Genomic DNA, 10,537 nt, shown 5'->3' on the forward strand with positions numbered 1-10,537 from the left:
CCTCGGAGCTGGAGTCTGAGCCCAGCGGAACGCAGATCCCGGCGAGCGCTCCGGGGGCGCGTCCGGGCCGGTGGCTCCCGCTGGAAAGCGCCCCCTTGGCCCTCGGGCGTGGGCGGCCAACCACCTGAGACACGCCCACCCCTTGGACTTGGCGGCGGGGCGCTGGGCTGAGCCCGGCCGCTGACCGCACAGGCACCGGCCCGGCCCCGGCCCCGCGCTCGCCATGCGCCTCAATGGCTCCGCCGCCGGCCCCGGCCCCCTGGGCGCCCGGCCCTCCCCGCTGCCGCCCGGGGGCCCCGGCTGGGACAACGCCTCCGAGGGCGAGCGGGCGGCCCCGGGCAGCGACCTGGACGTGGACACGGACATCTACTCCAAGGTGCTGGTGACCGCCGTGTACCTGGCGCTCTTCGCGGTGGGCACGGTGGGCAACGCGGTGACGGCCCTCACGCTGGCGCGGAAGCGCTCGCTGCGGAGCCTGCAGAGCACCGTGCACTACCACCTGGGCAGCCTGGCGCTCTCCGACCTGCTCATCCTGCTGCTGGCCATGCCCGTGGAGCTGTACAACTTCATCTGGGTGCACCACCCCTGGGCCTTCGGCGACGCCGTCTGCAGGGGCTACTACTTCCTGCGCGACGCCTGCACCTACGCCACGGCCCTCAACGTGGCCAGCCTGAGCCTGGAGCGCTACCTGGCCATCTGCCACCCCTTCAAGGCCAAGACCCTCATGTCCCGGAGCCGCACCAAGAAGTTCATCGGCGCCATCTGGGTGGCCGCCGGCCTGCTGGCCGTGCCCATGCTCTTCGCCATGGGCCAGCAGAGCCGCGGTGCCGACGCCCAGCACCCGGGCAGCCTGGTGTGCACGCCCGTCGTCAGCGCCGCCACCATCAAGGTCGTCATCCAGGTGAGCGCCTGTCCCGAGAGGATGGGGAGGCCGGGGTCTCTTCCCTTCACCCCTAAAGGATCCCCTCTGGACACGGGGTGGAGAAACATTGCTGAGAAATGCTGGGGAGGGGTGGGGAGCGCCGGCCCCCCTCTTGTCACCTTTGACTCCAGGGTGCGGACCTCAGCCCTTTATCTCATCCCCTCCTCCTGTCGAAGGGGCGGGGCCCTGAGCCTGACCCCTGGGGGCCTCCAGGTTCCCTGTGGGCTGGGCCGGCTCCAGGGCCCTGCCCAGCTCTCAGGGACCCCTGGTCCCGAAGGAGGGGGTCTGTCTCCTCTGCAGCAGGGGTCCAGGCTGCCCTGCCTCCTGGAGGGCACCAGGCTGGCCAGGGCTTGGGAGGCCACTGAGTGGTCTAGCCTTAGTTTCCCCACCCGTGCGACAGGCACCCAGAGCCCTGACCTCAGCAGGCAGAGGCTGGAGAGCTGTGGGGAGGGGGGGCTCGGCCACAGACAGGCTCGGAGGCGCCCTCCTGGGCATGGTGGAGACCATGTTGTCTTTGCTGGGCAGACCGGAGTCTGGGCGTGGTGGCAGGTGGGGGCTGTGTGAGGCAAGCACCCTGCAGCCAGCAGCCGCCGCTCTCCCGGTCTGAACACGGCGCCATGGGAACCCCCCTGGGACCCCACCGGGCAATTGCTTGGAGGAGGGACCTGGCTGGATGGGGGACCCAGCCCCCCACAAAAGGCTTGTCAGGCAGGACTTCCAGGAGAAGGCATTCACGGAGGAGTCTGGCATTGTGGCTCTAGGCCCCGGGCAGCCACAGCGGGGCAGGGTGAGACAGTGAGGCCGAGGGATGGAGTGGGAGGAGGGCCAGAGCAGCGCTGTCCCTGCGGGCATCATCTCACCCACGAGCCATACCTGCCGACCAGGTGGTGCTGATGCCCCTGGAGTGGACTTGGGCAGGGGGGCAGCAACGGGGCAGGTGCTGTCATCTCCCTACACCTCGGCCCCTGGGCTGTGACCTCCTGGGTCCCCTCCCCTCTGCTGAGGACTTGCGGCCCCTGGTGCCGCGTGGAGAGGCCCCGTCCCACGTAGCCACGCCCAGTGGGGCAGAGTCACCGCGGGGCCGCCCGCCACGCCTCCCTGTGCTGGAGGCGCTGGCGCCGTGGGAATCACCTTTTCCGTTTTCTTCCTGAGCTCCTGTCTGTGGCCGGCTGTGCCCAGGGCCCTCTCCCAGCCTGCCTTGGCATTGAGGGGGCAGCAGCCATGCCATCTGTCTTCAAAGGTGTGAGGTGGCTGGCTTAGGTCAGCAGCTCGCTGCCCACCCAGGAGATGCCTCAAGCCACCTGCAGGCTCAGCCAGGAGCTGCCTGAGCGGATCACCATCAGAACAAGAGCAGGAGCAGCCGCTTAACACCCTCCTCTGACCGGCCGCTCGGCCCGCCCCGCAGAGCAGACACCCGCTGCACCGCCCACCCCGAAGGGCCGTTCTGCGTCCTTGTGCGGCGGCCGTGGCACAGGCCGGGGATGTCCTGTTCCCTCGGCCACTGGGCCACGGTCTGCCGGGTGTCCACGGTGGCCTGGCATTGCTTCTGCTCCCAAATTTGCCAAAGACCCGTGTGCTCCCCACGCCTCTCTTCAAAGGCTGTGAGCACTCGGCACACTGGACCCTCGTCCACCTGGCCCACAGCTCCCAGGGCCCTGCCCCGCTCTCCGCCCCTGTACTCCAACGCCCCCTGTACTCACATGTGCTCCTGCGTGGCCATCGCCCTCCCAGGCCCTTTCCCGGGGGACAGTCCTGCTCGGGCTCCTGGCACTTGACAGTCTGGGCAAACTTCTGCTGTTTTTACAGTGACATCGGCCAGAGAGCAGCTGGGTGCCGGCGTCGGTGTGTCTCGGCTTGTGCACTGTGTTCGGAGGGGCTGGCCAATCACGGTCCCTTCCCACACGGGCTCTCCCAGCGCCGCCTCTGAGGGCCGCTCCTGGGCTGTAAGCAGGTCGTGGATAGGAATGGGTTGTGACAAAGATACGTGGTCAGCTTGAAGCGGTAGCACGGGGGGTGCTTCCTGAGGGCAGCCCGGGCCACAGGCCGAGCAGAGCTGACGGGGAGCACGGGCGGCCCCGGCCGGCACAGGCACGGCCTAGGGGGTGAGGAACCTGTGAGTGAGCGGACAGGTGCTCGTCCGTGAGGAAGTCCCCTTCTGGAGCAGGGCGGCCCCCGCTGTCCTCGCAGGCGTCTTGGAGGCAGCGGGCCTGCTTGTGGGTTGAGTCAGGCTGGTCCCCACCGTCCCGGCCGACCCCGCTCGGACCTGGCGTGTTTCGGGTCCTGCTGTCGCAGGCTCCGCGCCGCTGGCTTCCGGTGGCAAGGCCCTCGTCAGGTGGCACAGCGACTGTCCACTGAGTGGCGGCCAGGAGGGCCATGAGCTGAGACTGGCGGGACGCTCACACCCACGTGGCCGGCCTCTCCAGTCCGGCATCGGCAGGCGGGAGCCGAGCCCTGTGGGAGCAGCGGCGGGGGCGGTCCTGGCGTGGCCTCATGGCTGCCGGGGCCGGGGCCCGCCTCCCCACTGCTGCTGCAGAAAACCTTTCAGGTTCAGTGCCAACAGAGGGGCCCCTCGCTGGGTGGCCAGCCCTGGGCGGGCGCCCTCCCTGGGGGAGAGGGGTGTCCGGGCGGAGAGCAGGACCACCTGCGCGGCTGCTCGAGCGCCAGGCCATTCAGGTCCACGTGGTGCCATGGAGGAGAGGCAGCGGGCGGACCTGCCTCCACCGAGAGCAGGGAACTGGCCGCAGTGAGGCCACCAACCACCCGTCCGTTTCTGGGCTGCGGCCAGCGACCTCCCCGGGGCGGTGCTCTGAGGGCACCCACCACCCACCGGCTCACGCCCTCGCTCCCGTGGGAGGGTTGAGCTATAAACATGCGTGTGCCGGGCCTTGTGTGAAGGCACCTTTTCCGTTACCCTGAGGAGGTACTTGGAGTCAGACCGCTGGACGTACAGTGGCCTCGGCCAAGGTCACGGAGATGTCCTCAGCTGTCTCCTAGAGATCCTCACAGTTTTGTGTCATGTTGAGGGTTAGGGTCCATTCTGAGCCGGTTTTCAGCAGCGTGGCAGGCCCGAGCCTTTTGGCACGCAGGCGCCTGAGTGGCCAGGCCCCTGAGGAGAGGCTTCTCTCAGGGAGGTGCTGGCACTCTAGTAAATGCCCGGCCCTGCTCCAGAGCCCCCGTCCTCCCGCCTGTGCCCTGCCCTCCGCCACGCTGCCGTGATGACAGCTCTGCGGTCTTCCCGGCGCCGGCACGCCAAACAGCAGGCACGCCTGAGGCAGAGCGAGCCCTCCGCGGCCTCCTTCTCCCCTCACCGGCCCCGCGCCCCCAGGCCCCTGCTTCCTGTAAGCGTTAGAGTCGGCGTTCCAGCCAGTGCGAATGGGGAGCCTGCAGCGACACCGACTGGCCGCGCATCTCTAGGCCGACTGCGGAGACGGGTCTGGTACTCGCCAGTTCCTTGGGGCCCCTTTCGTCTCTGCCATGGGCATTCCCAGGTGCAGATCCTACACGTCTATGACCCTTTCTCCGTGGGGTTCTTGTAGCAGCTGCGCTCAGCCATCCACACGCATCCTCGAGTTCCCAGGTCGTGTTCCTGTTCACGCCCGACGCTGCCTGCGCCTCGCTCTGTACAGGCAGCTCTGCACGGACTGCTTTTCGCTGTGGGTCCCCTTGGCCTGCCTCTGCATACCCAGGCATCTTGGTGCTGGGCTCTGCTATGTCTCTGAGGAGTGGCCATTCTTGCTTCAGCTGGCCGCTCAGTTGCTGGCCTCTCACACTTGGGCAGACTCGCTTTTCTGCCTCCTTAGTCCAGACTCCGTCTCCTGGGGATTTGCCGGTTAGAAGTGGCTGCTGAGAGCAGGTGTAGCCGGACCCTCCCGAGGGCGCGGTCCTCCCTCCTAAGGTGAGCCGTATTCCCGGGGCAGAGCGGGATGGCAATGAGACCCTCCCCCAGCTCTGCCAGCTGCCAGCTGCCCCGCCCTGGCCCGTCACAGGTTGTCTGTGCACACAGCCCCACAGCCCACAGGCTGCTCCCACCCGTCCTGCAGGTCTCCCCTCCCGTGTCTCCCTCCTGGCCACCCCAATCCCACATCTCTGCCTCCTCCGCGTGAACAGCCAGGCTCTGCCAAGACCCCGCTCCTCACGTCACGATCAGGGAAATGTCCCAGGAAAGGGAACAGGTGACGGGACCACAGCCTCGCACTGTGGCTTGCCCAATGTCGGAGCAGTTGCCTGACACTCTGCACAAGCGCAGAGCTGTTTGTGCAGAGACACAGTCCGGGACGCCACGTGCCACTCCGTGGACTCTCAACACCACCCACTCTGCACACAGCTGAGGCGGTTTGTGACAACAGGCCGGTCGGAGGAATTACCAAAACAATGTTACTCCTGGCTGCCGTGGCTCAGTGGTTAGAGTATTGGTACCCAAGGGTCTCAGGTTCAATTCCCGGTCAAACCAGGTCGAAGGTCCGGGGCATGGCCCCAGGGGCCCGTGCAGAAGGCAGCCAATCGGTGTGTCTCTCAGATGGGTCTCTCTCCCTCCCCTCGCCCCTTCCACTCTCTGGAAAAGCAATGTAAAAAAAATCCTCAGGCTACGATTAACAGAAAAAGAAGACCACAACAATTTTGCAGAAGGTTACATGACAAGAAACATAGTCATCCGAGAAACAAAGCTGAAGGTAGACACTGTGTTTGGGTAAACCTTCGACTGAGGGAAAGAGCCACATTATTTATGCTGAGACATTTTTAGTTCAGTGTCTCTGCTGAAAGGTGAATGTGTTATAAATCCCACTCCCTCTTGACATAGTCAAGGACTAAAGCATTCTTCAGAGTGTTCCGCGCCCTTGTAATCCAGAACAGTTCTCCCTTAAAAAACACGCCACTCTGCACCGGCTGGTGTGCTCAGGGTTAGAACGCTGGCCCATGCAGAAGGGTCCCAGGTTGGATTCTGATCAAGGCACATACCTGATCACAGGGCTCCTGCAGGAGAAAACCAATGATGTCTCCCTCATATCAATGTCTTTCTCTCTCTCTCTTCCACTCTCTTAAAAAATAAAAAATAAATGGAAAAATATACTCAGGAGAGGATTAGCAACCAAAAGACCCCCCCACTTCCAACCTGCAGACCGCTCGGAGAGCCCTGGCAGTGCTGGATTCCTGCGCGGAGCGGCCAGGCAGGCGTGCTGTGCCGGGTACCCCCGCTGGGGGCGGGCAGCTGATGGCTCCTGAGGGTCGGGGACAGTGGCAGTTCATCAGGTTGTGCCACTTGGAGATCCGTGCGTCGGGCTGATCTGCAACGAAAATCAAAGACTCACTCGCCTGGGCTCTGCGCCCAACAGGATGTGCACGGCGGAAGCAGCTATGGAGGGTCAGGATTTATTTCCTGGGATGAGAGAGAAGCAGCCGCCTCGTACTGAGCCTCTCCCAGGACCCGGTCAGGCTCACCTGCCTTTCCCATCGCCACAGCTGCTCCGGGGACCTTCAAGGGGAGGGGGGCCAAGTGGGGGTGAGGTCCTCCGGGGACGCTCTCGAACCCTCAGCCTGGAGACCGCCCCTGAGCTGTCTCCGCGTGGGGAGCCTGTGATGTCGCCATTCGTTTCCCTCTGGCAGCGAGCCTGGAGGAGGCAGGGTGGCCCACAGAGCAGCGCCCGGCCTTCCGGTGTCCCTGCTCTGCTGGCCTCAGGGGGCTGCCCACCTTCCCGGACAGCAGCCAGGAGCACAGGCCCCAGCGCCAGGGGCGGGCGGGGCAGTGGAGCCTGTGAGTGCTGAGTCTTGGTGGTCGCATGCCCCCCTGGCTTTGCAGGAAGCAGGAGAGAGGCCACCAGAGGGCCCCTGTCCCCACATGCTGGCACACGCCCGGGTCCAAGATCCCGCCAGCCCTGAGACCCATTTTGCAGAAGTGGACTGTCCTCCGGGACTTGAGCCGCCCTATGGACATCTCTCCACCTCCAGGCTGACCGGACTTGGAGGACGAGGGGCAGACGAGGGCACAGGGCCCGGAGGGTCCCGGTCTCCCGGGCCCTTTGCTCTCTCAGGGGCCCAGAAGGGTGGGGATAAGGCCCGGCCGCCGAAGGGAGCCACAAACGGGCTGGAGTGGGGTGTGGGGTTGGGGTGGTGCCCAGCCAAAGGCTTTTCTGGACCAGGAGGTGCCTCTGAGGCCCTGGCCCGTCCACCTGGCCCGCAGACTAGAGGCAGATGTTTGCCGGGCACAGAGACAAGGCCCACTTCCTGCGTTCCTCTTCCTGACAGCTTGTTTAAAGACACGTCTGACAAAGGAAACACACGGAAGCTCCCATCTCACCCGGGGCAGGGCCTGTCTCTCCCCAAACACCTGTCCTGAAGGCTCACGGGTCTCTTGAGCAGACGTGCTAGTGGCCTGGAACCCGCCATGGTCCATGGGGTCCACGGTCAGCAGCACAGGACTCAAGCCCGGCCCCGGCCCCTGCCGAGGGGGTGCCTCTGTGGGGGACATTTAAAGTGTTTCGAGCCGATTCTGGCACTTTCTGGGTGCCCCTTGCCGAGCTTGGATGGAATCCTTCCCTGACCTTTTAAACTAATTCAGAAAGTGGATGGGGCACCCCTGGTCAACTCTCCCCAAAACTGAGAGCTGGGGTCACCCTGAGCAGCCACAGTTAAAACCCAAGCCCGGGCGTGCCAGGGGTCAGGCGATCCGGGAGGTCGGCCACGCTGTCAGGCAACTTCCACTCTCATTGCCACTTCTCCTGCCCTGGGGAGATCGCAGGACGAAGCCCAGGAGGACAGGCGCTCTAGGACAAAAGCCGGGGGTTGCCTGGCCCCAGGGGCAGAAGGCAGGCCCGTGGACCCTCACTCTGCACCTGTGTCCTGCCTGCAAGATGAGGCCAGAGTCCCCTCCGCCTGCACTGTCCCAGGAGTCCCAGCACTCCCTTCAGAGCAGGCCTCTCCCTCCCTCCCTCCCTCCCTTCCTTCCTTCCTTCCTTCCTTCCTTCCTTCCTTCCTTTCTTTCCTTTCCCTTCCTTCCTTCCTTCCTTCCTTCCTTCCTTCCTTCCTTCCTTCCTTCCTTCCTTTTTTTCTCCTCACTTGATGACATTTTTCTGTTGCTTTTAGAGAGTGGGAGAGAGGGAGGGTGAGGAAAGGAGAGGGAGAGAAGCGTGGATGTGAGAGACACATCGATTGACTGCCTCCTGCACACACCCTGACTGGGGCTCAGGAATGAACCTCTAACCAGGAATCGAACCGAGCCCCTTTGGTTTGCGGGCGGACACTCTAACCCCTGAGCAGCACGGCCAGGGCTCAGGGCAGAGTTTCACAAGCATGGAGGTTTCCTGTCACGTGCTGATTCGCACCACACGCAGTAGGCACCTGAAGCACCAGCCATGCTTCACTGTCTGGGCTGCGGGGCTGCAGGCTGCCCGTGACCGACCGGCGTCTCCGCCAGCGAGCAAATTTGCTCCACGTCACATCGCGCTGCTTGGGAGCCGCTCCCTCTGCATCCACCCCCCTGCGTCCCGAGGAGGCTGCTGCACTGAGGCTGCAGGGTGCTGGGTGCTGGGTGCTGGGTGCTGGCCAGAGCATGGAGGGAGTGGACTCAGCCTCCCCTGTGCTGGGTCCCAAAGGTGCTCCAGGACCGAAGGTTCTCTGTGAGACCAGCTCGCCCACAGCCCACACTTGTCAGTGCATGTGGTCGGCTCCGCAGCGGCACAACCCGAACCTGTGCAAAGGCTGGGGCCAGGCCCGGGGGGCGGATGGCAGGGAGCCAGCAGAAGCTTCCCAGTGCGAGCGAACAGCTTGCCTCTGCCCCCGAAAACTCACGGCCGAGCCTGGGCTGCACTCCCTTCCCGGAGCCCGTCCAGCAGGCGGTCTGCAGCCAGCTCCTGGGCTCCGGCCAGGCCGCTCTCCGCAGGCCGCCGAGGGCCCCGGGACAGCCGGGGAATGGCTCTGCCCGGCTGGTGGTGGAGCGGCTGTGTGGGCAGCACAGGTGGAGCAGGGGACGTGGATTCCGCGAGGACGTGTGTCCGAGGTGGTGGAGGAGCCGTGGCCGGGAGTCCTGGGCTCCGGGCCGTTGGCTCTGGCCGGAAAGCTTTTATGGCAAACGGCCCTGCATCCTGGGAATCCACGCAAACAGCCATGGCGAGCCGCGCCCTGGAGCCAGGCCAGACTGTCTGCAGGAGCCCCGGGGCCAGCATGGGCTGAGGGCCGGCGGAGCCACACAGCCACGCTGAGCGGCTTAAGACAAGTCCCTCCCACTTCCACTCTTTTGTTCCGGGTTCAACTTCTCCCGGCCCTCCCAGCTTCCTCCCCTCCTGTTGGGGTCAAACACTCACCCCTCGGCCCAGGCCCAGGGACATCGCTGACATCTGGGGGAGGGGGCCTCTAGCAGCTGGCAGCTTTGAAGTTCCGGACGTTCTCCAGTGAGACACACACCCCCCCCCCCCCCCATGGCATGGTCACATCACGGCAGAGGCGGCCAGGCGGCTGCGGCGGCGCAGAGCGAGCCGGCCCGGTCTCCAGGCCTTGAACGTGGCGGCCTGGGACCTGCGATCCAATGCCGGGAAGGCAGGGTGAGGCCGTGTCTGGGGGAGACCGTCAGAGGAAGAGTCCGGTCACCAGTCGCAGCGGGCAGCGCCCATGGCCCTGGCACGGTCATCCCCAGCGTCACCTCCGGGGTCAAACACGAACCCCGCGGACAGGAGCCGGCTGGTTCTCCGGGAACAGTGGCCGGGAGCGCGGGCAGCCCAGGATCCATCCGGAAGAGTTCTAGGAAGCTCCGTCCCTGTGGCCGTCTTACCCGAGGATGGGAGGCCTGGCATGGTGAGGGCACCACCCTCTGAGGCCACTCCTGACTGGGTCTCCACTGATGAGGAGGAAGGTCTGGGCGGGGGCAGCCGTGGGCAGGGGCGGGGCCACGCTGTGAGGAGGGGATGGCGGCGCCACGGCAGGGCCCTGGGCCGCGGCCTGAGACGGCTCCGGCCGGCTCTGCCTCTGCATTGCCATGGAGTGCCCAGGAGTCCGTGGACCTGAGCCGGTGTGCCATGTGCATGGGTGGCCGCTGTGGCGCGCAGGTCTGTGTGCTCTGGGGCTGCCCAGGCTTCCCAGGTTAGGTGCCCGCGCTGGACGGCACACCCCGCCCTTTGCCAGCTGCCGTGGACTGAAAGTTTGTGTCCCCCAACGCATGTGCTGAATGAAGTCCATCCCGTGCAGTGGGGGGGGAGGTGGGGGGAAGGTGGTGTGGGGAGGTGGTGGGGGGGGTGGGGGAGGTGGTGGTGGGGGGTGGGGGGAGGTGGGGGGAGGTGGTGGGGGAAGGTGGTGGGGAGGTGGTGGGGGGTGGGGGGAGGTGGTGGGGGGAGATGGTGGGGGGAGGTGGGGGGGTAGGTGGGGGGGGTGGGGGGAGGTGGTGGGGGGAGATGATGGGGGGAGGTGGTGGGGGGGGTGGGGAGAGGTGGTGGGGGGGTGGGGGGAGGTGGGGGGGAAGGTGGGGGGAGGTGGGGGGGAAGGTGGGGGGAAGGTGGGGCGGAGGTGGGGGAAGGAGGTGGGGGGAGGTGGGGGAGAGGTGGGGGGGAAGGTGGGGGAGAGGTGGTGGGGGAAGGTGGGGGAGAGGTGGTGGGGGGAGGTGGGGAGAGGTGGGAGGTGGTGGGGGAGAGGTGG

The 10,537-nt window shown here is 65.7% G+C and overlaps 1 protein-coding gene across 1 annotated transcript in view; it reads left to right on the forward strand.

Moving 5' to 3' along the window:
- Positions 1–223: 223 nt before the first annotated feature.
- The window catches only part of NTSR1 (neurotensin receptor 1), a gene marked incomplete at both ends in the record, with an annotated part of 22,587 nt that continues 12,273 nt past the window's right edge, over positions 224–10,537 (forward strand). Inside the window, one exon of the mRNA XM_084887231.1 lies at positions 224–901. Coding sequence (XP_084743357.1) covers positions 224–901 — 678 coding nt within the window. The remainder of the gene's footprint in view (positions 902–10,537) is intronic.

The sequence above is a fragment of the Pipistrellus hanaki genome (genome assembly GCF_964339955.1).
Source record: "Pipistrellus hanaki genome assembly, chromosome: 6".
NCBI lineage: Eukaryota > Metazoa > Chordata > Mammalia > Chiroptera > Vespertilionidae > Pipistrellus > Pipistrellus hanaki.